The sequence below is a fragment of the Tursiops truncatus genome, chromosome 7 (genome assembly GCF_011762595.2).
Source record: "Tursiops truncatus isolate mTurTru1 chromosome 7, mTurTru1.mat.Y, whole genome shotgun sequence".
Taxonomy (NCBI): domain Eukaryota; kingdom Metazoa; phylum Chordata; class Mammalia; order Artiodactyla; family Delphinidae; genus Tursiops; species Tursiops truncatus.
Genome location: NC_047040.1, coordinates 78,652,189 through 78,679,375, shown reverse-complemented (window position 1 = coordinate 78,679,375; position 27,187 = coordinate 78,652,189). Strand labels below are relative to the sequence as shown.

General features: G+C 35.2%; 2 protein-coding genes across 5 annotated transcripts in view; one reads left to right on the top strand and one right to left on the bottom strand.

The window, feature by feature from the left end:
• RIF1 (replication timing regulatory factor 1) overlaps positions 1 to 20,176 on the top strand; it is a 65,933-nt gene extending 45,757 nt beyond the window's left edge. Inside the window, exons 30-38 of one of the 4 annotated variants that reach the window (XM_073807711.1) lie at positions 130 to 276; positions 588 to 665; positions 755 to 870; positions 1,392 to 1,545; positions 3,375 to 3,483; positions 3,963 to 4,236; positions 10,431 to 10,482; positions 11,208 to 11,242; positions 16,672 to 20,176. In XM_073807711.1, the coding sequence (XP_073663812.1) occupies positions 130 to 276; positions 588 to 665; positions 755 to 870; positions 1,392 to 1,545; positions 3,375 to 3,483; positions 3,963 to 4,177 (819 nt within the window). In that variant the 3' untranslated portion in view covers positions 4,178 to 4,236; positions 10,431 to 10,482; positions 11,208 to 11,242; positions 16,672 to 20,176. The remainder of the gene's footprint in view (positions 1 to 129; positions 277 to 587; positions 666 to 754; positions 871 to 1,391; positions 1,546 to 3,374; positions 3,484 to 3,962; positions 4,237 to 10,430; positions 10,483 to 11,207; positions 11,243 to 16,671) is intronic. The other 3 variants (XM_073807713.1, XM_073807712.1, XM_073807714.1) reach the window with 3 other exon arrangements.
• NEB (nebulin) overlaps positions 12,459 to 27,187 on the bottom strand; it is a 240,272-nt gene continuing 225,543 nt past the window's right edge. Inside the window, exons 153-167 of the mRNA XM_073807710.1 lie at positions 26,934 to 27,026; positions 26,359 to 26,451; positions 25,283 to 25,375; positions 23,497 to 23,589; positions 22,476 to 22,568; positions 21,844 to 21,936; positions 20,180 to 20,272; positions 19,796 to 19,888; positions 19,376 to 19,468; positions 18,504 to 18,611; positions 18,215 to 18,398; positions 17,822 to 17,914; positions 16,733 to 16,879; positions 16,332 to 16,438; positions 12,459 to 13,286 (exon numbers count right to left, since the gene is read on the bottom strand). Coding sequence (XP_073663811.1) covers positions 13,113 to 13,286; positions 16,332 to 16,438; positions 16,733 to 16,879; positions 17,822 to 17,914; positions 18,215 to 18,398; positions 18,504 to 18,611; positions 19,376 to 19,468; positions 19,796 to 19,888; positions 20,180 to 20,272; positions 21,844 to 21,936; positions 22,476 to 22,568; positions 23,497 to 23,589; positions 25,283 to 25,375; positions 26,359 to 26,451; positions 26,934 to 27,026 — 1,650 coding nt within the window. The 3' untranslated portion in view covers positions 12,459 to 13,112. The remainder of the gene's footprint in view (positions 13,287 to 16,331; positions 16,439 to 16,732; positions 16,880 to 17,821; positions 17,915 to 18,214; positions 18,399 to 18,503; positions 18,612 to 19,375; positions 19,469 to 19,795; positions 19,889 to 20,179; positions 20,273 to 21,843; positions 21,937 to 22,475; positions 22,569 to 23,496; positions 23,590 to 25,282; positions 25,376 to 26,358; positions 26,452 to 26,933; positions 27,027 to 27,187) is intronic.

Sequence of the window (27,187 nt, the reverse complement as noted above, 5' to 3'; positions counted from 1 at the left end):
CAGTTGGCTTCTAGTGAAATAAATTAAGCTTCACATTCTGTTTTTGGCTAACCTTATAATGAGAATTTACAGTGTTTTTTTTTTTTAACTTTTAATTTTGTTAAATAAAAACATGACCTATGTTTTCAGGTTCGCCGTGTCTCCTTTGCAGATCCTATATACCAGGCAGGATTGGCAGATGACATTGATAGGCGATGCTCTATTGTTAGGTGCCATTCTTCAAATAGTTCTCCCGTAGTAAAAAGTGTTAAAACTTCACCTACTGTGCAATCTAAGGTAAGCTGTAGGCTTTAAAAAATACACATGCAGACAGAATTGTGTTGGGTAATTTGTCTTAAAATTAAATTTAAGACACAAAACTTATTTGGTTTGGTTTATTGTTCTTTTGTCTGCTTACTTGGTAAGCAGACAAGAGGTGGTAAGAGGCAATGATGATCCAGCAAGTCATTGATCCAGTAATACTGTTACATTTTACATTTTCTGAAAATTTTAAGACATTACTGCAGGCTTAAGTTGTGAAAATAAAGTTGTAAAATTTACAGTTATCTAGGGTTCTGAGTTTTTTTTTTCTCCTTTCTTCTATCTAGCATAATACTACTTCAGCCAAAGGATTTCTGTCCCCAGGATCACGTAGCCCTAAATTTAAGAGCTCAAAGAAGTGTTTAGTAAGAAGTGCTTTAGTTTTCATGCAACTTTATATTTTCATGTTCAGTCAGGTGACCTCTATTTAACAGCTTTTGAAATTTATTCTAAGATTGCAGAAATGGCTAAGGAATCTGTGCCATGCCCAACAGAAAGTGTTTACCCTGCTTTGGTGAACTGTGTAGCACCAGTTGACATCATTTTACCTCAGATTACGTCCAACATGTGGTAAGTGGTTATTTAGGCTTCTGGCTTATACCTAGAGATGCCACTTACTTAAGAGGGATATTTAAATGATCAAGGTTCTCATGTTTAGAATTGATTTATATATACTTTCACACACTTTGTTTTAGAAATAAATGAAAATGCAGCTGGGAAGATGGGTGAGATATGGCAATAATAGAAGCATTGATCATAATACAGTAATGGCTAAGATAATTGTGTGCTTAATATTTGCCAGGTTTTGCATACATTATCTTATTTAATCCTAATATAAATACTATAAGGAGTATAATTAGTTCCACTTTATAAGATGTTTGTAAAGGTTAGTCTTGCTTAAGCCAGGTATACACATCAGATTCAAATTTTAAAGTAAATGCACGTATGCCTGTCCTCAGAGTGGGCTAGGTGGGTCTATATAAATTCAGTTATGATTGAGCTTAAATCAGGAAATTCAATTGGGTAGGCCCTTACAAACAGAATAAATATAAAACTATATGACATTTTTCCTGTTTCTGTCATCTCTTTAGGGCAAGAGGACTGGGACAACTCATTAGAGCCAAGAATATAAAAACAATTGGTGATTTGAGTACTCTTACAGCATCTGAAATAAAAACTCTTCCTATCCGTTCTCCAAAAGTGTCTAATGTAAAAAAGGCTCTCAGAGTATATCATGAGCAGCAGGTAAAAACTTAGATGTTAGTCATAACATCACGTATAAATAAATGATCGAGCAATACAATTACAGAAGTTTGCATTTAAACTATTCTTGCTTAAAAAGCTCATTTTATATGATGCCTTATCTTCCCTTCCCCTGCAGTTAAGAGTAACTTAAAAGATTCATTTATAATTCCATAGATTTGCTCATTTTGTACTGTTATTGTGTATAATACCTCTTTATTCTTTGAATTCTATTTTCCTACCCTCTTATCTCTTTTATTTCCACCAAATAGGTGATTGGTTTCATGGCTGCCATTTCGAAAACCTAGATGTTCAAATCTAAACATTTACAAAAATCTTGCGTATTTGTAGTTAACAGTATTTTGATTTTGATATCCAACACAATTGTGGCCAATTTTTTTTTACTTGTTCTTCCTATCAACTTTTAACACAAACATTTTAGGTCATGGACATTTCTCAAGATTCTTATGAAAGCCAAGATGCTTTTGCCATATAAAAATGTATCAATATATGGAAAATTTTGTGTATCATTTCAGAAGAATTCACAGACTCTCCTGAAACCCATTTAGAAACCCTTTATGTATTCATTGATACTATGCAAAACTGTGAATATATGAAAAATAGGGTTTGTTAAGGGTGAAAGCTGGTGTTCTATTAGAATTTCTGGGACTGGAGTTTGCAGACTACTGAAGACTTCTGCTGTATTCGTGAAAGTCCTTGATTTACTATTAATTTTACTTGATCTTTAAAAACATATTAACCAGTGGGGAAAAAAAGAACTATTAGTAATTTTCAGTCTGATAGCTGAAGCATTTCATCTGCTTTATTGAGATCCAGCCACATACCATAAAATTCACCCACCCAAAACACACAATTAAGTGGTTTTTTAGTATATTCACAAAGTTACACAACCGTCACCAAGACCTAAATTTAGAACATTTGTTATTACCCCGGAAAAAAAAAACCCTGTACTCACTAGCAGTCACTCTGCATTTTCACCCCCAAGGCAACCACTAATCTTTGTCTCTGTAGTTTTGCCTATTGTGGACATTCCATAAAAGTGGAGTCATATAACCTGTAGTCTTTTGTGAATGACTTCTTTAACTGAGCATAATGTTTTCAAGGTTCACAGGTGTTAGTACTTCATTCCTTTTTATGGTTAAATAATATCCCATTCTATGGCTATACAACGTTTTGGTTATCCATTCATCACTTGATGAACATTTGGGTTGTTTACACACTTTCCTATTATGAATATGCTATTAGGTACATTCATATACAAGTTTTTGTGTGGACATAACATTCTTTATTTCTCTTGGGTATATGTGTAGGAATCTAATTGCTTGGTCATATGGTAACTCTAATGTTCTGAAATTAGTATTTTCTCAATCAACAATCAGTAAGCCCTGGGAATACCTTTGAAAATTGTGTTCTTAAATTTTAAAAAAAGAAGTCCATATATTATTTAAGCTTGGAAATCTTTGCCTTAGATTTGCTTTTCCCCTGTTCCTGAACCTGGGGAATATAGTGTAGTTTTTCATGGCTACCATTTGCAATAATTCTTGACAAGTCCATTAGGAAATATTATAAACCCCATAACCACACCACCTCTTTGAAAAAACAGTGCTATGTAATGCTATTTTTGTGTGTTGTTAGTAGAACATGGGTTCTGAGCAGTATTAGCTAAGCTTATTATGTAATGGGCTGTGAAACATAGTATGTCAGATTGTTTTCCAGCATTAGTGGTCCTGTTACTATTAGTCCTGTTAAAAATTACTTTCAATTTGTCGCTTTTGTGTGTTTTTTTTACTGGTCTGAATGTATAAATGAAGGTGAAGTCTCGTGGACTAGAAGAGATTCCAGTTTTTGATATTTCCGAAAAAACAGTAAATGTAATGGAAAATAAATCTATTTCTCCTGATGAAGAAAGACTTGCCTCAGGTATATTTTAGCAAAGTGGGACAATTTTATAAGATCAGCTGACTTTCTTGAAGAAAGATTTTGTTATTGTGCTTTTAGTTTTAATTTGACCATGCCCTGTGAATTAGACAAGTATTTTTTTGTGTAATAGTTGCCAAGTGTGTGAAAAAATAACTGATACGACTTCAAGTATGTCTAGTTGCTTTTTCTCTAATTGTCAACTTCTGCTCTATCAAGGCCTCAAATGAGGATATAAACTATAAACATTGCATTCCAGTTATGTTGTTCATAAAAATGAAGTAGTCATGATTTCTGTAATGGCACAGAATAAACTATGGTAATTTTTCTGTTGCCTATTCTCTTGACCTTGAGCAGGTATACCTCAGCCTGCATTCTTAATTTGAAACCTGGGCACTTAAATTTTTATTACCTTAAAAGGAGAGATATAATTTAAGATTTATCTGGAATAGATTTAATTGTGCTTTTTTCCTTTCTTTTAGATTTAATTGATCCTGTTGCTTTAGAGACTCCGTTATCTAAAAATCTTGTGGCCCAGATTAGTGCACTTGCTCTTCAACTAGATTCAGAAGATCTCCATAATTATTCAGGAAGCCAGCTATTTGAAATGCATGAGAAACTTGGTAGCATGGCAAACTCTATAATTAAAAATCTGCAGTCACGTTGGAGGTCACCAGCCCATGAAAATTCTATTTAGTGTTTTAAGAGAAAATTGAAGTATAAAAAAAAAAATCACTGGATTTGTTGATTCATAAAGTAAGTTCTGAAATATAGCACAATTTCAGACAATGTTTGCAAAGTTGGTAACATTTCAGACGCTGAAGGGCAATATCTTATTAAGTTCAGTTTTGTTAGTGAGATCATTTTTTCCTGTATAACATGTTTTCTTGGCTGCTATGCGTAGTTTTTCCAAAAATTTAAATATTGAAATGTGAAAGCAAAAACTAAATAGCATACATTTTATTTCACTTACTCATGCGTATTTTAATGGAACATTTTATGTAATATACCTGTTCTCAGTAAGTAAAAATGAAAAATTTTATTTGAACTTTTTCCTGAACTGATAAGGTATTTATACTTGATTTCCTTTTTTAAAATTTCTATTTGTTGTGCCTGAGGTTTAAGAAATTTGTTCTTGGTAAAACACCCCAAATGAGATGCAAGAGAATCTTTTGGAACGCTTTTCGCAGACATCAACGTTATTTGGACAAGAAAATACTTATATTTCAAGAAAAATATTAAAAGTTTCAACTTTTGGGGTTAAATATTAAAGCAGAATTTACTAAAATTACATTCATTTGCGTTAGCAAATATTTGTTCAGCAGCATTTGCCTGTGAAAATATACTTATGAGACATATAATATTCATTTAAAAATGCACGACTATTTGTACATTATGTATAGATTAAGTTTTTAATTTATAAATTTCAGTCTTCGTTAATTGCATGAGTTTTGTTCTGCAGCTTCTTGTGAATACCTTTGTTTTGTTTAATAGAAACATAATTTTGTATATATTGAATACTGAGATATCAGTATGGATGGTAGAAGTGCTTCATGGGCTTGCTGCAGATGTTTGTAGGATTCTGTCTCTACAAATAAAACAATAGTTTTGTACTTAGATAATAGTGTTAGTTAAAACATGAGTTTATTTTCTAAAGTAGCCAGAAAGAGTAAAGTAATAGAAATGAGAAAGTGTTACATGACAACTTTGCCATTCATTCCCATAACCTTCCCCTGCAACCCCCATCCCTTTTGGTTTAGAAGAGGGTATCAGCCACTAGAAAGCGTGCCTCATTACATTTCTCTTTAATGGGGATTTAGCTTGAGTATTTTCATTATAACTTGGACCATAAGGAATCTAGAGTTTATCTGCTCTTTTTACCTATACCTAAAGCAAACTTGGGAGAAATTTGAAACTGTTCATTCAAAATATTTATGTTTTACTGAGTAAAAAAGTAGGGTGTATGTAATTAAACCATTTGTAGATTTTTTACCAACTGGTATTAGTGCCTGACTTTCCCATATTTGTTTCATCTTTTTAACAGTGAGAGTATTTCATTTGTTTTTGAAATAGAATGAGCGAGTGGTCTTCTCAGTTTCAGACTTATTCAGAACTAACCCTTACTTGAAAAGGCACACATTCTTCAGCAACTTATAGAAAGTTTAATCCTTGTGTCTTGGTTAGCTTTACATTCAGAAGGGGGCTGCCACCCATTCACAGTAAAAGTTGGTTTTGCTTTAATAATAAATCCATTATCAGTACATCGCAAATATTTTAGGGTCTAAGTGTGATATTTATATGCTGAGGATGATTTTAAAAGAAATTCTGGGACCACTAAACTGAGGATTGTAGCTTGAAGAAATAACTAATGAAAAATTAAGAATTTTTTTAAACATTTATAATTGTGGTTTAAATTGTCTATCATTTATTTCCCAAATTGTATTTGACAGTAAAGAGGCATATATGTTTTTGCAAACGTGTAAGAAGGGATGTGTAGGTGTGTTGAGAGGAGTCAGAATTAGCTCATTTCATGACTTCGTATCTTAATATTTGTGTGAACTAAACTTACTTGCTGGTGGAATGAAGTTCTTGGGAAGGTGAACAGTATAGCAGAAAATGTGACCAAAATGATTACCGTTTACTTAAATCACTGAGTTTGATGCAAGCACAGATTTTAATTTTAAAACATTGTGGTTTAATAAGGATATATTTTTAAATATTTGAGGGCAAAAACCAGTTTGCTAAGTGTTCATTGTTGATATAGTTCTAAGTGTGTATGTGAGGCACCTTATTTTCAATTTTCTTGCCTTAAAATTTTCTGCAAATTTTTTCCTGAGTGATTCCGGAAGAGCTGAAAGCATTAATATTCCTTGATCAGCTCCAGTATGTGTTGTTTCACTATTAAAGTGAAATCAGTTTTTTCAAATAATTCCTAATGGTTAATAAAACATGGCAAACGTTACTGAGAACACTCAAATGTGATTTCTTATTTTATGTATTTATAAAGAATCTAGTTGAATGCAGAGCCATAGTATAATTTTCCATGTTCCAAAATGTATTTCATAGTGGATTTAAATTTCCATTATTTCAGTGAGCCCATTATTAAAGATGCTCTGGTGTTTAAACAAGTTCGAAAGCCATTGTTGAATAGTGGAGAGCTTTTGCTCAAGTAATTATGCAGTAGGATAATACAGTCAAAAATAAGATTGAAATGTGAACTTAAGTATGGTAACCCTGACATTGCCCATGATTCTTTCTTTCTGTGCAGCTTGGTGTAGTAGTCAGGGATTCTGTTACATATTTAAGAATCATAAAAATGTCAAGAAAGTTGGGTTATATCTTGCCTTAAATAAAGGTGGCAGGACAGGAAACAGAAGTTTGGAAAAATGGGAAGAGTATGTGGAAAACATACAAGTAGAGTTTTGTTTTTAAAGGAATGAGTAAAAATAAGTGCTGTTTCAAAGGCAGGCTTAGTTGAAATTTACCAAAAATACAAGTTAGAGTGTCACATTTTTCTCTTAATGCCATTCCTTCCAACTTTGACTTTATAATCCACCAAGAAAAGCCTAGATTCCATCTCATATTCTTCATAATTGATTTGCAGGGAGATAATTTGTGAGCTAGGCTTGGAGGCCATAAAATAGCAGTTGTTAATAATTATTAGGCTAAGATTTGAGTCAAGGGAGTTAGCTGCTTGCTCATTAGTTCAGCACAAGACCATTTTATCCCTAAGCCATTGCAAAGGTCTTGTACGTTGTATACAAACATTAGAGTGAAGTTCTGACTCTTAACATAGTACTTCTCAAACTTGCATGTATTTGTAAAAATGCAGATTCTGATTCAGTAGGTCTGTGATGGGGGCCTAATAGTTCATTTCTAACAATTCCCATGTGATCCATACAAATGCTGATGTGGACTGCATTTGTGGTCGTCGGCATAAGAGGCTTCAAGATCTAAATTAGGTTTTGGTATCCCAAGCAGATTGAAGTCCTTAGAATTATTGCCACAAAAGATAAAAGCTAGTCTTTTTTAAAGAAACTTTTTCAAATGTCTGAATTGAGGATTCAGATTGGTCTTGAAGGCTTCAAATTACAGTACAAAAATTTAAATAAAATTGTAAAAGGTAGAATTTTGCCTCATTTGGAGCCTTTTAAATATGGAAGATAAATATGTTATAAAGAACCTTATTAAGTAGTTTGGACAATGTGGAGTCTTACGAGTATATGTGAATTATGTTCTGATTTTTTTGTTAATATAAAGGTAAATTTTCACAATATTAGAGGTGCATTTAGAAGGCAAGATTTCATTTAGAGACTAAGTTATGGGACTTCATTATTTCATTAATAAACCTTGAAAACAGACTACCCCTAACTAAATTTAATTTGGCAATAAAGTTAGCAGTGCTGTAATAAGTCAATTCTGACAAATGTGCCTTATAATCATTTTACTGAAGACCTCTGGTGACTGCTGCGACCATTACATGGTTAAAACTTGCTGTTTTGTTGTAAAATGGAGTTGAAAGAGTTGAATAATCTGATTTTCCAAAATGAGTTTTTCTTGGCATTCTGTTAAGATGTTATATTTCCTTCATATTTAAATACTTTTATTGTAAGAGCTGCCCTCATCCAAAGCACTTAAGGAAATGTCGCCAGAAGTTAAGTAATGGGTTTTAAAAATAGATTATCAAAATTTACTGATAACTCAATCTGTGAAACAAATCTGGTCTTTGTGGTTTCTCATGGCCCAATTAATGATATGTCTATTATATGCCAGGTTTTGTATATTGCTTCTTGAAAGTATCCATTAAAATCTGAGTCATTTGGATTTGAAGATCTATAGATACTTGATAGAGTAGTAGCCTGATATAATTATGAGTGTCTACTTAGTTCTTGGAATAGAATATTAAATTTTACAATGTGGTCTTTACCGTTTTTTTCTTCATATGCCAATCCTTTCACCAAAGAACAGTTAAAACCAAGTGCCGAACTGTAAATGCTTACTCCCCTGAAATATACCATTAGAATAAAAGATAACCTCTCTCTTTACATGTGAGTATAAAATTAAAGACAGTATTTTAAATTGATGTCACATGGAAGAAGAAAACCTACATAGCTTTTGGTCTTCTACTTGTAGTAGAGGGAACAATATCTTTACACTACAGTGAACCATTTTATAGCTGGATGAAACTAAGCTTATCAGATGGCAGACTTATATGCTGATAGAAATTGATGCACTGATAAATGATAAAATGAAGAGAAAGGGAAAGAAAAATGGAGCTGAAATAGTAATAAAGCAATTAGGTCATTAAGTATAGAGACAAACAGTTCTGTGTATTTTGAAAATAACTGGCAGCCAGTGGTCCCTGAGTTATCCTATACATAATACAGTACCATAATTAATGTTCATAAAGCCCTTGAATAATTATTTAGAAATACATTATTATTTAATACTCTGACCCCCCCATCAGTAAATAATTTCCAACAAAAGACAGTGTTACTTCTTAGATGGATAAGCTGCATATAACTAGAAGGTTCACTTTCAAAATAAAATGTCATGGAACCAAAAATGGAATGTATAATAGCTATTTTGATACTTAGCTGAATAGTTAACAGGGGTCTGAGGAATTTTTTATTTTTATGGAATGGAAATTTTTTAATAGAAGAATGGAATTAAGAATCGATTTTGAGTATAGAAAATGAAAGACGGCAGTTTTGCCTAGTAAGTTTAAAGAGCAGAGGTTGACAAACTACAACCTGCCGCCTCTTTTTTACATCTGATGAGCTAAGAGTGGTTTTTACGTTTTCTAAATGGTTGAAAAAAATCAAAATAATAGTATTTTGTGGCACATGAAAATATATAAAATTAAAATTGTATTGTTTGTAAATAAGGTTTTACTGGGACACGGTCATGCTTATTTACATATTTGGCTGCTTTCCAGCTACAGTGGTAGAATTGAGTAGTCTGAAGGACTGTGGTGGCTTGTAATATCAAACATACTATCTGACACTTCAAACATACTATTGTCTGACACTTTACATAAAGTGTGCCAGTCTTTGACATAAGGGATAGATTTGTGCATACATGGCAGTTTGGCTACTTCTGGCTGGCAGGATAGGAATATTGATTTAATTTCTATTGCCATTATTTAGATTTTATTTTATAAAATGGGTTCCCCTGATTCCATTTATATCTTACCATCGCTCAAATACACATATACTAGGAGATACTGGTATTTTTTACATATGCCTTTTTCTCCCAAACCCTTAAAGCATTGTTCTGTGTTTGCCATGGATATTAAGGGACCTGATGTGTGAAGGAAAGGTATCTGGCACTAATTGGTTAAATCACACCTGTAAAACAATTGGGGCTTTGGGGAGTTTGCTTTCTGTGTTGTTGAGTAATGGATCGCTTTCAATATAAACACTACCTCCTGTGGATAGACTTGACTAATGTGCACTTAGAAAAGGACTGAGAGAAGCCAAATCAGTCATTTATTAGCCCTGTAATATTTTTGTTTTCATCACTTGATAAACTCTAAGAGAGCTTAGTTTTACATTCAGAAAGTATTTATATTTGATAAGTCAAATGATGTAAGTTGAAACTTCACAGAAGTACCTGTTCATTCCTCAATTGACTGTACTAGTAGATGGGAAATAAGGGTGCAGTCAGTTGTGTTTGTGTAATGCTTTATACAACGTTTGAAGCAGGTAGACCTATACTAAAATTGTATTTTCAGGTTCATTATGACTGAGTGGAGGGAGGGAGAATCTGTGTCTGATCCACAGTAAAACTTTCATAATCTGTTGAGAGTTGACTGTTATCACTTGCCAATTGAAACTGGACATTGAAACATTTTTAAAGAAATGCACTTTAATCTGAAATAAAACAAACAAAAAAAATTATGGTACTTGTTGTTCTTTGGTTTTTGTTTTTTTATTTTTGTGTTTCAGTGAGGCCTCCTGAAATGAATGAGAATAACATAATCCAGATACCAACCTAAAAGTGAGCATTGTATTTGTCCATGAACCATTCATATTCTTCCCCTCTTTTATGGCCTATTTTTAACCGTAGAGGATCTCTATTTTATTCATAGTCTTATGGGTTCCACACACTTCTAAATCCTTTTTTTTTTTTAAATTGAAGTATAGTTGATTTACAATATTGTGCTAGTTTCAGGTATACAGTGAAGTGGTTCAGTTATATATATGTTTTTCAGGTTATTTCCATTATAGGTTATTACAGGATATTGAATATAATTCCCTGTGTTACACAGTAAATCCTTGTTGCATATCTGTTTTATGTATAGTAGAGTTTATCTCTTAATCCCATACTTCTAATTTATCCCTCTTTCTCGAGAACTCCCTGTCCCCTTTGTTAACCGTAAGTTTGTTTTCTATGCCTGTGAGTCTCTTTCTGCTTTGTATAAAGATTCATTTGTATTATTTTATAGATTGTGCATATGTGATACAATACTTGTCTTTCTCTCCGTATGATATTTTCTGTGTCCATCCATGTTGTTGCAAAGGTCAATATTTCGTTCTTTTTTATGGCTAATATTCCATTGTGTGTGTGAGACCTTATATATATATATATATATATATATCTCGCATCTTAAACTAATTGTTGATGGGCATTTGGGTTGTTTCTGTCTTGGGTATTGTAAATAGTGCTGCTGTGAATGTTGGGGTACATGTATCTTTTCTAATGAGAGTTTTCGTCTTTTCCAGATATATGCCCAGGAGTGGGATTGCTGGATCATACGGTAGTTCTATTTTAGTTTTTTGGAACCTCCATACTGTTCTCCATAGTGGCTGCACCAGTTTACATTCCCACCAACATTTCTGCACACCATCTCCAGCATTATTTGCAGATGATGGCCATTCTGACCAGAGTGAAGTGGTACCTCATTGTAGTATTGATTTTCATTTCTCTGATAATTAGCAATTTGGAGCATCTTTTCATTCGCCTGTTGGCCATCTGTATGTCTTCTTTGGAGAAATTTCTGTTTAGATCTTCTGCCCGTTGATTGGGTGGTTTGGTTTTTTGGTATTGAGTTGTGTGAGCTGTTGGTATATTTTGGAAAGTAACCCCTTGTTGGTTGCATCATTTGCAGATATTCTCTCCCATTCCGAGGTTGTCTTTTCGTTTTGTTCATGGTTTGCTGTGCAAAAGCTTAAAGTTTGATAAGGTCCCATTTGTTTATTTTTGCTTTTATTTCTTTGCCTTAGGAGACTGTAAATCCATACTTTTAAAGTAAGGGGGAAAAAACCCAAAATACTTAGTGATGTTGAAAAGTACTGTATTAGTTTCCTATGGCTGCTGTTAACAGCCACAAGCTGAGTGGCTTAAATAACAGAAATTTATTGTTTTGGTTCTGGGGGCTAGAAGTCTGAGATAACTTTGTCAGCAAGTGTTGGTCCCTTCTAAGGGCTGTGAGGAAGGCTGTTCCATCCCTCTCCCCTAGCTTCTGTGGTTTGCTGGCAATTTTTGGCTTTCCTGGCATGTAGAAGCATCACCCCAGTCTCTGCCTTCATTTTCACATGTACTCTTTGCTCTTGAGTCTCAGACACACATTAAGAAGCTTTAGGACAGCAGTATTACTACGGCTCTAAAGTATTGTGGACAGATCTTTCGCTTTTTAGAAAGGATACTCTATAAACTTAAGCACAAGCCATTATTGGTTGGCACTCCACCCTTTGCCCATGCCTTTGCCACAAACTGCCAGCCCACTGGATACAGACGGGGAAGATCCCCTTTGGGATCCCACAGATCCCACAGCTATTGGATCCCACAGTTATTTCTAAAGCGTTACAAGCCAAGCCATAAGGAAAGCTTGCTGAATACAAGTATGGATAGAGTTTTGAGAAAGTCTACACGTGTGCATTTTTTTTTTAATTGAAGTATAGTTGATCTACAATGTTGTGTCTGGTGCATTTAACAATACTTTTTTTAAGTTTAATTTTTTTAGTGAAGTCTAGTGTAGGGGGTTTGCTTTTGTTGAAGTTTTTATTTGTAGATCTTTAAAAATAAATAATGCTCATTCCATCAGTGGTGTTTGTTGCAGAATTGCAGATTTTATTAGTTACTAGCTTAACACCAGTTTATATTGACTAGCCGCTTTATAACTTCAGAACTACAGTCAGCAAGGAAAAGGTGAATATCTGCCATTTAAAAAAAATGTGTTTAACATATTTAGAACTCTTGATTTAGAAAAGAAATACTGTTAAAACATTTTCATAATGGAGAAAGATTCTGGGTTGAGGCAACAGTAATATAACAACAACAATGCAGAAACTTTAAAAATGTCTATTCTGAAATTAAACATTTTAAAACCCAAAGGAAAATTTAATAATGGCAATTAAAAGACCTATGGGTTTAATGTTGTCTCAGGTTTTATGTGCAAGTCCAGCAGATAAGTCTAGTTTAATAATTGGACAGATTAGTTGTACTAACCTTTGTTTTACTGGTGAATTATTCGGGTACATATAGAAACAAGGGATGGTACAACCATGAATCATATTGACACAAAAAGCACTACGCAGCTTCAGAACTCGGGGAATAGTGGAGAGTCTAAACAAATGCTGACGGCAAGATCTGTAGGTGCTGTAGACAGATGCAGTGCTTTGAAGTTCCTAAATAGCTTCAACATAGTTGGCTGGGAGCATGCCCGTCCTGCCAGTCCTCTGCACGGTGCCATACATCCAACCTTCATCAACAGTTTGAACGTTTACAATGGCATCCCCATCTTTGAAGGACACCTCATCTGCATCTGCAGCCATATAGTCATACATGGCACGGAAGATTTTCTATCGGCAAAGACAAAAAAGGGAAATATATATTAGATTTGCAGCAATTAACCCGAACACCTAATTTTAGTTTCCACCAACTTAACTTGCACAAAACAGAATGTGCAACTACCTACCACCAAAACTAAAAGACAGCTCACAAACTAGGAGAAAATATTTGCTAATCATATATCTAATAAGGGATCACTATCCAGACTATATTAAAAAAAACCTCCTATAATTCAATACTGAAAAGGGACAGGGGCAAAGGTCTGAATTCTCCAAAGGAGATGATAAACCAAGAGCCAATAAGCCCGTGAAAAGATGCTCGACATCGTCAATCATCAGGAAAATGCAAAACTACAATGAAATACCCCTTCACACACACTGGAATGGTGATAATTGAAAAGATAGTAACAAGTGTTGGGGAGGATATGGAAAAATTTGAATCTTTATAAACCGTTGGTGGGAAAGGAAAATGGTGCAGACACTTCGGAAAACAGTTTTGGAAGTTCTTCCCATTTTAAGAGTTACCATGTGACCTAGCAATTCTACTCGTAGGTATATACACAAGAGGAATGAGCATAAGTCCACATAGTAACTTGTACATCTGTATTCATAACGGCATTATTTGTAACAGCCAAAAAGTGGAACTAGCCCAAATGCCCACCAACTGATGAATGAATAAAGAAAAGGTATTCCCATACAATTAAATATTTGCTAATAAAAAGGGATGAAGTACTGATACATGATACAACATGGATAACCTCAAAACATTAAGAAGCCAGTCACAGAAGACCACATATTGTGTGATTTCATTTATATGAAATATATCCCAAATAGGCAAATATATACAGAAAGTACATTAGTGGATGTACTAATCTAGTGTTTTGGAGAAAAAATTTGAAAAATCATAGCAATATTGCATGTTTTTCTCACTTTGGGAATTTGGGAGCATACCAGTAATAAAAGTTCTGGAAAGCTAACCTCCACAATGTTTTTTTTTAAAGAATTGTAGCATGGTGGGAAAGGAAAATAGGGCATTACTAATCAACAGGCATAAAGTTTCAGTTAAGCAAGATGAATAAACCCTAGAGCTCTGTTCTAGAGATCGCTAGGGATCTGTACACCACCTTGAATCTATAGTAAACAATAATGCATTATACACTTAAAAATATAAGGGTAGGTTGATCTCGTGTTCTCACAACAATGAAATAAGGTTTTTAAAAACTAACAATTTAGAGATAAAATTTGAAAGTGCCCAAATTTTCTTCATAGGAGCAGTCACTGGTTAGTAATTTGGTATGAGACCTACATATTTTTTCCTAGCATTCTGAAATATACACAACATACATTCACATTCAAGGATAGGTTCCCCCCTGCCCCACATAAGTGGAATACTACTAAAAATAGTACTCTGACTTGTTCCTTCCATTTAATATAGCTTGGAAGTCTTTCCATATAAATATAGATTGATCACATTCTTTTTTACTGCTGTAGAGAATTCCATATTTTAGTACTATCGCAAATTAGCCATTTCTATATTTCTGGACATTTAATTGTCACCATCTTTTTGTCACCATGTTTTCATCCACTAACCCTATAGTGTTTGTCTTTGGGCAGATATTTCAAAAGAAAGCTTTTAAAAGTAAAAGTATTTGGTCAAAGGCATGTGCCTTTTAAGTAAGTTTTTTTAGAAAGTTCAGTACTATAATGTTCTAATATACTTTTATTGTTGCATATTTCTGGTTAGTAGTCAAATGGTGAACATGTTTTTTTTGTTGGCCATTTTTTAAAATTTTGCTGTATATTGTCTATTCATATGCTTCCAGGTTTTATTTTGAAGGGAAGGGGGATAATATGTCAATGAACTTTGGATACTTTTTGCGTTTTTAGATATTAATCTTTTTATTTAGTATAATATTTTTTCCCAGTTTGACATTTCTTTTTGCTATAAAAACATTTAACCTTTTATGGTCAAATCTGTCAGTCTTTTCCTTTACATATCTAGATTTTGGAGTCTGCTGAGGAAGGCTTTCACCATTTCCAATTGTAAAAGTAGTCTCTATTTTTCTGTAGTATTTTAGTTTTCCTTTTTTTTTTCTCTGCTGATTTGTAATTCTTTTAGGGTCCATTTTTGGACTTCATCTATTTTAAAATCTATTCTCATGCTAAATTCATATTTAATTACAATAGCTTTATAGCATATTTTGCTCTTATATGGTTAAGTCCTTTCCTATTATCATTTTCAAAATTTGCTTATTCTTGCATCTTTACTCTTTCAAATAAATTATAGGAGTAATGTATAAAAATTTTTAAAATTTTACTAGGATTTGATTGGAATTGCCTTGAATTTATGGATTTATTTCTGGAGAAATGACTTCAAGATTCCCTTCCTGAACTATAATGGGTCTCAATACTTACTTAAGTCTTATGTCCTTTAGTAAAAATAGTTTTCTACATACAAATATTGTTCATTTCAATCCTAAAGAATTATGTTTTTGTAATATTATGAATGAGGTCCAGGGTTTTAAACTAAGAGTTTTAAAGTAGTCCTGGTGAATTGTGAACATGATTTGACTTATTTCTTCAATGTATATTAATAGGGGATATCTAAGATATGACCAGATTACGTGTGTGACATGTGCATACACATATATTTGGGTTGGCCAAGAAGTTCGTTCGGGTTTTTCTGTAAGATGATGGGGAAAAATCCGAACGAGCTCTTTGGCCAGCCCAATATATTCTGGAAGAATGATTCCAAGCCACAGATGTTTTGCTTTAAGATAGTGGGTGGGTCTAATGAGACCAAAATGATGACTTTGCTTTAGGCTTTTTTTTTTTTTGGTGTGTTTGTTTTCAATCACCGAGTAATGCTTTTTAATTAATGTGAGTTGCTAATGAAGGTTTTCTGATAATTTATTACTGTTAGCATGAGATGTGTAGTAAAAGAGCATTATGTAAAATAGAAGATTCGGTTAATAAAAAAAAAAGACCAGAATACCTATAATCATTATTGCACATATCAAAAAGTGAGAATGACTTGAGTAAGTTACTGTTACTTACTCCAGCAGTAGATGGATGAGATGGGATGGAGGATACCGTTGTCTGCTGGGTAGCAACTGAAGATGATCGTTGCTGTGGGAGCTCTGTGGTTTTTGCATGTTTGTAAGCTGAAAAGGGAGAAAATGGTTTATTAGGAGAAAACGTGACTAGACCTCATTTAATCTGTGATTAGCAACTGAGCTAATCTTTTCCCCTAATTTAAAAAGAATGATTTCCAAGATAGGAGGAATGAAAATGAAATAGCTAACTGCGTGTACCTCGCCACAATTCTAGTCCTCTCATTAGAAGAAAGGATCTAGATGTTTTTTGTTGTGTTTTTACTCAAAGCATCTCTTAACAGTAACCTCCAGGGAGCTAGCTGGTTGGCTGTGGCTGTCAAGGTCAGGGCCATCCACATGTACCTGGTGAGGTTGCAGAGAAGAAGACGCCCCCGTCGCTGTAGGTGGAGAGGTGGGCACCTTCTGAATGCTCAGACTTCTCCTCGCCGCCACTGACGCTCAGCGCGCTGGCAGATCGAGACTGCTCCCGGCTCCGGCGCTGAGCTTGTGCTGGGGAGGTAAGATCCATTGGAGAGGGAGCAGAGGTGAAACTTTTTATAGCAGCAATGCCTAACGGTAATTGACTCTCAGTTGGCTTTTGTTTGTTGTCATGCATGCAGGGTTTTAAGTAGATTTCTGTGGATTAAACCCTCAAAAACTCTTAAGATACATTTTCCAGATGACAGTTTAATCACCCAAGGTCCCCTATCCGTTAAGTGGTACAGCCAGGCTTCCAATCCCGGAGTCTGTCCTTGACTACTACTCCATCCCTCTATCCTGCTCATTTTCCGGGCTCACTAAAATGAACAGATAGTAATGTGCACAAATTCCACCTTTCAACTTCTACAGAACATGCCCCCTAACTTCCAAATTTATTTAGATACACTTTCTCTGTGTTTCCGCAATCTGTGTGCAGACCTTTAAAATTGTACATGTCAGGGTGTAACCACTGATTTACTGGTCTCTCTTCATCAGTGGACTAGAGTATAAATCCTTTGAGACTTATAGGCACTACATATTGTTTTACTTTTAACATGACTAGAAGGCATAAAGGTATGTGGCCTGTTTCGTTGAGTGGCTAATCTTCCTTGACGTAAGAGAGTTCAGAAAGTTGTTAAAGGGCAAATCCATTCTCTTCCCTTTGCTTATGTATTTTTTTTTCATTATTTCTCCAACAGAAAGATGTACTACCTTTTTTTCTTTAGGAAAAAAAAAAAAATGATAATGGGGACTGAAGGGGACTTACCCTTAGGCAGTGAAACAATCTTTCCTAACTTGAACTTGTCTAGAAAATGAGCTTGGCCCACTAGTCAAGGAGGTGTTCTTATGCTGAATGGGTGTCTCAGGAAATTGAAAGCCCTGGAGGAGACGAACTTCTGAGCCTAAAAGCCACTGGCACTAGCCCACTAAATGGTGATGTTTACGTCGTAAGCCTTTTGTGGCATCACATACCATTAATCATGTGTAAGCTTCGGGACTGAATGTTGTCTTCTGCTGGATCATAGTCAAAAACTGAGCCAGGATTTGTACGCCAGACACGTAAACCTGAAAGTGAGATTCAGGATCAGCACAGATGTTCTTGGACACTTGCGATAACTTGGAGACCAAGGCATGAACCTAAACAACCACAGGCGGATTGAATAACACTCATTGAGCTTAGTTCTAGGAGGGGAACAAAGCATAAAGTAGATTTCAGCTTTGTAAACAGTGAAGTGATAGGGGTTTTCTTTCACATCTAATGAAAACACAGATTGAGGTCCTCTGGCCTTTGCTTTGCTCTAGATAATGTCACTTGTGTTCTTCTACCTTCCTTAACGTTGATTTTTCTCCCCAGGCTCCAATTACCTGTAATAGTTTCCTGATCCTGGTCATTCCGTTTTTGTTCCATTTCTACCACTTTTCTCTGAATACCTCGGTAGTTAATGTCACTGAAGTCCTGTGTGTTCTTCTTTACTCGTTCAGTGATGGGGTCTGTCACCACTGGTGTGAAGCAACCCTTGTGTTTCTCGAAGTCTTCATGATATTTCACCTGAAATTTCACGAGTTCACTTGGTGAAAATAGGATGGTGTGATCATTTCCTTTTTTACATGTTCCAACAGGCCGCCCACCCAATCTGAGGAATTCCTGACTCACCGTTGAGATGTGGCGTTGGGTCTCCCTCACCCGTCTCATCTCTGGCGTGTCCAAGACATAGGCAGCTTTGCCTTGTATTTGTTTCCGGAAGCTATCAGAATAAAGCACCTGACAGAGGAGAGACCATGAATGAGGACAGGTTGTGGTACCGTCCTAATTCTGAAACCTCAAAACCTTTCCAACAGATGGAGGTGAAAGAAACTGGGGAGGGAAGCTTGAGTCACCTGAAAAGCCCCAGCTCACCCATGACTGACAGAGGAACAGTTAGCATGAGGGTGGACAGGCAGGGCTTGAATGAGACAAAGAATTTCTTTTGAGTTTGAGGAGACAGGGCAAAGTATAATTTTGAAAGGAAGGGGAAAAAGTGATCTCTTGAATTTGCTGGGAATTGTAGCACCAGCACATTGGATGATATTTGGAGCTAAACGTGATACTGACGTTTGAAAGAACTATCCTTTAAAACAAGTGATCATTTTTTGAAGGAGTATGTCCAGATTTCATAAACCAATATGCTAATACAGAAATCAAAATCTCAGAAATGAAAAACCCAAAATATCAAAGTCAGAGAAGGCTTCCATTTCAGAGTATTACCTGTTTCATAAGGTATCTTAAAAAAGTATTGCTGAAGATTGAGGATGTTAGGAAGTCAATTTGTTACACTTGGTTACATAAGACTACCTCAGAGTAAAGTAAAAGGGAAGAGGAAACACTGGCAATTAACTTGTTATGTCTTAGTACAGTCATTTGGAATTTAAAAGCACAGGTATGTTAATTTAGTGTGAATTTTCAGTTGAATAAAAACACTTTTTTATGATGTTAAAATGTTATTTTCCAAGTTGTTGCACTACTCCTTCTTTAGTCCTAGAAAATACCGAGCTAATGTTTTCTTGGTTGCGCTTAGCTCTCTCCATCTCTGGAGTGACCGGTGTCGGAGTTGCTTTTCTCATATTCTCTTTGTACAATACCTAGAGGGGCCAAGAGAGCATCCAGATATCAGAGAGCAGAAACCCAGTTCTGAAAACCATCATCGAGCTGTTGTTATGGCTCAGTTATGTCACACTCTATAAACACCTCAAGAAGAGAAAGCCATTAAAATGTTATTGTAGAAAGCAAAAAGTGACAAAAGAAGTAAATCAGGTGAGCCGGTGGGGTTGGTATGTCATTTTTAAGTAGGTAAAGAAGAATTTTAAAAGATAAAAGTTTTGGGGAAACTGTGAGATAAGTTAGTGGTATAACCATGTTTGCCAGACTTGTTAAAAGTGTCACCATTTCTTTTTTCCTCTCTCAAATACCGAGCTAAAGTTTTCTTGATTGCGTTTGACTCTTTCCATCTCGGGAGTAAAGAGTGCGGGGGTGGCTTTCCCCAGGTTCTCTTTGTATAACACCTGTGAGATACAAAGGTGGACCTGAAAGTCACTAGGAGGCAGTATTCAGGCTATTCAATATAATGCAATTTGGGGGAGAAAACTCCAGGTTTAATCTATTACTATTAGTGAGTACAACTCTAGAAGAAAGCTTAAAAAACAGTTAATGGCAACAGTATATGTATATCATTTAGGGGAGATTGTAAAAAGCTGGCATCTTGTTTGTTTTAACCTGGGATGGAGTTAGGAGCAGGTCAAACGGCAGGGGTTACTTTGCAAAATTAAAAGCACTTTCATTTCTCAAGACAATACCGAGCTAATGTTCTCTTGATTGCGTTTGACTCTCTGCATCTCTGGAGTGACAAGGGTTGGGGTGCCTTTCCCCACATTTTCTTTGTACAAAACCTACATGAGTCCAATGGATCCAAAAAGCCAAAAAGAAAAAAAGAATTGCAGTTACCAAAAGATTAAACAGAACAGATCATTTGTTAGGAGGCTCAGGGTGCTAAACCATTTGGGCAATAAGGTTAGATGGAAAGAAATACATTTCCAAAACAAGTTGATGTAGTTACAGCAAGACACATTTCTAGGTTAGGACCCTGCCCTGAAATCCTTACAGCCTGCAAGACAGAACTGCAGTTTTTGTGCCTAGTTCCGGGATGTGGGGCAGGGATGGGAAACTGCCTCCACTCTCCCACTAATCTACGCATGTCAAGCTCCTGACAGGTCATCTCACAGGACTTAGGGGCACGCGCTTGAATAACACAGAAGGTGGAGGCTGCTCCCTAAATAGCATAGGGAGACTGGACCCTTTTGCCACACTTGAACTCACATAGACACATCAGGAAAATGTATCCTTGCTATCATCTGTGCTCTGCCTCTTGCTTTAGTTCAGTACATCATCATACGTAGTAAGGAAAAATGTTTTCAGCAATTAGATCACTATCATGGTAAGTCAATAGGAAATATCGTGATAAATTCCCAACCTCGCTGTCACCTCAGTGTCATTCTTGGGGTCACAGGAGTTTCGGGATATGGCATTCAAGAGGAAGAATTCTGTCAAAGAAGTGGTTCTCAAAGCTGAAGTCCCTGGATAGCAAGGTCAGCATCACCTGAGCCCCTGCTGGAAATGCAAACTTTCTGGCCCACGCCAGATCTACAGAATGAGAGACCGTGGGTTTCCCGGTGATTCTAATGCACACTAGTCTCAGGAGTCCTGCGTTCCAGTATCCGAGGAACCTGCAGACAGTGTAGATGCGGAGGGCCGCTGGCACTTCACTGCGTACACTAATGTCCCCACACAAACCCCAATGCCCCAGCAATCTATAAACGTATAAAATATCACAGAGCGCAGGCTTACAGAAAACGGCTTACTAAAATTAGCAGCTGAAGACCATGATAAATACAGAAGAACAAAGAGAACTAAAATTGGTAAAACAAAAAACAGTTCGAGTGACACTTTCATTTTTAAGTAAATTGACATTCATTTGCCAAAACCACTACTGGATCTTAAATTTATGTCGTTATCCCTGAAGGAGAGGATTGGGGGTTATTTTTCCCCAAGGTCTCTTTGTCCAAATCCGGCAGGGTAAATTAAATTAGAACCTAAAGTCAGGTGCAAAAACACAACAAAATTACAACTCCACTGTCTAGAAAGAGCCCTGTCACACCTACTACGCCACTCCCCAAATTTCACAAGTATGTAAAACAAAGACCTTAGGGGTAATGGATAGAGAGTAAGTTTAGGGGGAGAGGAGCAAAAGGATGATTTATTACTTTCTGATATTAGAACTTTAAAATATGGATTAAAGCAACCTTGTTATTATGGAGTTAAGTCTAGGAGTAGCTCTAAAGGGAAGAAGGATAAATGTGATTAAGAAATTCACAAAATTTCAGTTGCCTTTAAAAAGTAGGATTAATATGTATTATTTTAAATCATTAAAGAAGTAGTTTCTTTTTTTTCCTTGCCAAAGTACCGAGCTAATATTTTCTTGATTGTGTTTGACTCTCTCCATCTCTGGAGTGACAGGTAAAGGGGTTCCCTTGCCCATGTTTTCTTTGTATAACACCTGTGTGATGAGAAAGCATCCAGAAAAACAACCATAAGTAACATTACATTTGTTGTGAGATTTTAAGGGTCAGTTCAACTTCCTTGTTATCAAATGACACAGTAGTCCGAGGAGCCAGGAGTTATGTGCTAACAAGATGCCACAAGAAAATTTAATGATAGCCACTTTTGGGATTAGCAAACTGACACTATCTGGGGTAGCAGGGCCCTTAGTTACTGGGGAAAGACTGGAGTTATCCTCCCAAACAGTCACGTGGGGATTTGAGATTGTTAGAACTTGGTTGTGTTGTTATCCAAGCAAACTAAAAGAAAAAAGGTTTCAAAAAACATTTTTTTAAATGCCAGATATAACAGAAATCAGAATTAACTTGAAAAAAAATCCATAATAGTACCACAGAAATGTGAAAGTATGTCCTTTTGCTAAAGTGAGGTATGTTAGAAGCAAAGGAAGGGAAGTGGATTTAAAAGAAGAATAAATGTTAAGAATCAACTTAATTATGACGTTAAATGGCATCTATTTTCCCTTTCTTTCCAAAATACCGAGCTAAGGTTCTCTTGATTGAGTTTGACTCTCTGCATCTCTGGAGTGATGGAGATTGGGATTCCTGTGCCCAGGTTTTCTTTGTATAGCACCTGTGTGATAGGAAAGCATCCAGAACAAAAAGAGCAATCAACCACTCTCCCCTTCTTGCAGAGCAGTTGGGAGTAGAAGGACAAGGAGGAAGAGGACCAGTTAGAGGAAGGGAAATACCAGAAGCTTCTAGATCCAACCTGTAGGAGCCTAAAGACGTCCTTAAAAGCAAGGGAATGCAGGAAGGAGCAGGGAAGCTAAGAAATTTGAAAGAATTATACTGTTTTGTTGAACTAGTCTCTGCATCACTGAGCAAAGGAGAGCACCATGGAAGGGAACGATGAGCTGCGCCCCCCAGCTTGTTATGAGGTTGGGGGAAAAAAGGGCAGAGGCAGAAGGAGAACCAAATAAGTTATTTTGATTTGGAAAGGTTTAATAAACACTGCATATATGAAGATGCATACACACAAGTCTTCTTTTGTTGATTTTCAAAAGAAGTCAAGGTATTTAATTTTTAGTTTAGGTGAACATATTGGGAAGAATTAATTATATTTAAATGGAGAACAGTGACAAAATGCTAAAAAAAAAAAAACCCTGAAAATATCTATACAAATACCAGTAGAGACCAAGAAGGTTAGAATAGGAAATGAAGCCAACAGTTTAAATTTATTTGCAGAATAAATTTTTGTAAGCTTTACGTTCAACTGAAAGTTGCCAAAGCAGGATAATGTGGGTGCCTAGAGACTGGGAATGCTATGTTTTTAAAGGCTGGAATATCATATTGAACATTTTTTAAGTGATGTTAATGTTTAACCAAAATGGGGAAACTGATTCATGGGAAATGGCAGCATTAAGTTGCAAACAAGACACAAGACGTGTCAAAGTTTTTACTGGGATGAGTTGATTAGGTTTTAAAATATAGCCATTAATCTTTTTAAAAAATGGTTTAAAATTAGTTAAAGGGTTTTTGTTTGTTTGCTTTTTAAATACCGAACTAAAGTTTTCTTGATTGTGTTTGACTCTCTCCATCTCTGGAGTGATGGGAACTGGAATCCCTTTCCCGATGTTTTCTTTATACAACACCTGTACGATACAAGAAAGCATCCAGAAAAAAAAAGAGCAGTCAAAAACAGCCCTTTCAGCTATCGTGTAAGGAACGTACTATGAAACACAGACGTCAAACAGGAAAGACAAATTCACCAAGTCAATCTGTTTTTTCAAGCACAGATCTGGATGAAAACATGCTCCATATTTCCTTGGCTAAAGTGCTGGTGTATTTGATGTTCAACTTTTAAGCTAACTCATATATTAAATGTTGGTTTTCTGTGTTAGGAATTTAAAAAAATCAAATTAATTTCATAAAATTACTAAAATGCTTAGTGTACAATAGAAAGGTTATTTTTTAATTAGATGGGCAAATATTTATTTTCCCTACACAGAACATCTGTTTTACAGAATAACAGATATTTTAAACCCTAGGTCAAATCTATGCAATATAGGAAATTGGTCTTTGTTGGGTAAATTCAAGTTATAGAGGTGGTCAAGTCTAAATACATAGCACTGTTTATCTTCCATAGAATCTTAAAGGCTCTATGCACCACTGGATAAAAATTGCCTAAATGCAACCTTTGTAAAAATTAACACAAATGGTTACTTAAAAGAAATTGTCCAGGATCATTAATATCTCAAATAGATATGAACAATAATATACTTACTGTAATACAGAAGAAAATGATTTTTAAATAGTTTTGAAAATTAATGTAAACCTTTCCAAAAGAAGGAATAATAATATATACCTATAGGGAAAACAGTGAATATAACATTCCGAAAATAATATCAATTTATACCGAAAATTTAATAAAATCAAAAGGTTGTTAGTGAATAGTAATTAAAAACAAAAAAGCAAAACAAAACAAAGACAGTGGGACCAAAGAAAGTTACTTAATTGTGTGAAAGACTCAAACTTTCAGAAAATATTTAAATGGAGAATTAAAAAACATTTTGGATCAAAACTCGCCCTACCTACCCGCCCACCCCCCCCAAAAAAAAATCCAGCTAAATTTTCCTAATGACATTTGATTCTCCATCCCAGGCATAAGTAAATCTAAGATCCTTATATAAAAGTTTCACAGACTATTGAGTAGTATAGAGTTTTTTAGCAACAAAAATATTAATAAAAGAGAAAATAACATTAAATATAGACTCACGATCTAATTTGTATATTTTTTAAAAGCTCAGAAGATCTGGATTTCTATTCATGGAATGGCTTGTTTAGAAAAAGTATCAAGATAAGATTGCTTTGGGTTCCAATACTGAAGTGATTTTCTTTCTTGGTGCTCTGTTCATCCAGATAGGATCTATGTTAAGCTAAACCTTGTCCCTAGCAAGGGCCACTATTTCTACACATGGCTTCAAGCCCTGTGTCTTTTCTTTCAATGCTAACGCAGCTACATCAAATAAAAGTATTCCCAAGTAAATAAAGCTATAGTGTTTGGGGGTTTTGGACATCAATTAACTTCAAAAGTCCCATAAAACGTGAAAAGGGAAGGAAAGGAATCAATGAAACGTTTTAAGGGACTATTATAGGAAGTATAAAATGTTAGAATCAAATGGTGAGTAAAAGATCTGGAAAACAAAAATTTAGTTGATGAGATTTTTTTTTTTTTAGAAAAATGTGTTAAACTGATTATTTTAAAGGGACTAACAGAAGTTTTGTTTTATACAACGGTATTATCATTTTTTTTAATACGAGTTAAAAGAGCTTTCTCCCAAATACCGAGCTAAAGTTCTCCTGGTTGTGCTTGACCCGCTCCATCTCGGGAGTGACTGGGAGGGGAGTCCCCTTGCTCAAGTTCTCTTTGTACAGAATCTGTGTGCACAAAATCAACAATCAAATCAGCCTGGACCCATTGTTTAGGAAGACTCAGCTTATAAAATAGGTTCTAAAAGTATTTTTGCTTGTTTGTTTTCATAATGACATAAAATTGGCCTAAATAACTTTAAGAAATAGAACAAGTACAGATCACCTTTGGCCGTTTCATCACACACAATATGAGGTCTATCAGTAAGAGGCATTCATAGCAACCGAGCTGCCAGGCTGCAGGAGGAGTCAGTCACTTATATAAGCCTTCTCTCAAAGACAAGGACGGCCTTATCAGAGACAACTCAAGTTAACTGAAATTTACATGCCTCATGAGTTGTTGGTAACTCTAAATTAGGGAACCAAAAAAAGGGGGGGGGGGGTTGGGGGAATAAAATAAATATTAAAAGCTAAATTAATATTAGCTTTCAATGATCCTGAAACTATTCCAAGGAAAGCTCATTTATCTCTCTCGTGATGTACCAAAAATAGCTGAGCCAAGTAAATCTGTATTTCTGAGTTATCTGAATTGCTATGTTGTCTTTGGAATGAAAATGTTCAAGAATCACATTCTTTTAAGAAGAGCTGCGAACAAAATACATCAAACAGAGCCACAATAAATACAAATAAAATTCTAGCTAACATTATCCTTTCGGAGGCATGTTAGATTTTACTTTTGACTTGTGCCACACCGGTTAGAAACACCTACTGTTATTCAAGGGGAATTTGAGGAAGGAAGCACTAAGTATTACAGGTTTTTAAGGAATGTGATCAATAGCTACGTTTTAGGAAAAACATAGTTAAAATTTCACAGCAGAACTAAAATAAATACTAAATTAGATTTGGGTTGAAAACTGAGGTAATATTTGGTATCATTATTTTCATTATATGAATTTAGTATTTTTACAGGAAAATTATATATTGGTAATGTGTTAAAAATATTATTTTAAATAAAAAATAAGGGATTTTATTTTTTGGCCCCTAAGAAATACCGAGCTAAAGTTCTCTTGATTGCGTTTGACTCTCTCCATCTCTGGAGTGACAGGGGTTGGGGTTCCTTTCCCCAGATTTTCTTTGTACAAGACCTGTGAGATACAAGAAAGTACCCAAAAGACATTCAAAACAAACACAAAGATTAAGGAAGAGAGAAGATGGGGGGCAGGGGATGGGTGTGAGGAGGGGGTTTTTTAGTGAGTAATATTTAGTAAGGATAATGCTTTTATTTTTTACTTCACATTTTAAGGATAAACTCTACAATGCTAATTCTGGGCGTGAAAAGGTACCACAGAAAAGGTTGAGTTATGAATGGTGAGGAATCTTACGTTAATTCTATTTACAGTATTTCAGATCTAAGTGCTCACACTTGTCAGTCGCCAAAAGTGTTAAAATACCATCAGAAAATTGAGTCATTTTGTGTAAGTCCAGATGGTCAGGTGGAACACACATACACACACGGACACACACAAAATTGGTGTTAAGATGTTGCTTTTTAAAAAAGGATGATGGGTTATTCCGGTAATTTTTTTAATGGGAAATCAAGTATCTTATTTGATATATTTGTAAATACCGAGCTAAAGTTCTCTTGATTGCGTTTGACTCTCTCAATCTCTGGAGTGACAGGGGTTGGAATGCCTGTTCCCAAGTTTTCTTTGTACAAAACCTGTAGAAGATAATTAGAACATCTAAAAAAGTAAAATGACCACGAATCCTTTGGATTACAGCTATATGTGGGCTATTTGGTGGAAACTCATAAAAGCAATCTAGCCTTCAAACATGACACTCAGGGAATAAGGAAGGAAATGCCACAAATATCTATGTTCT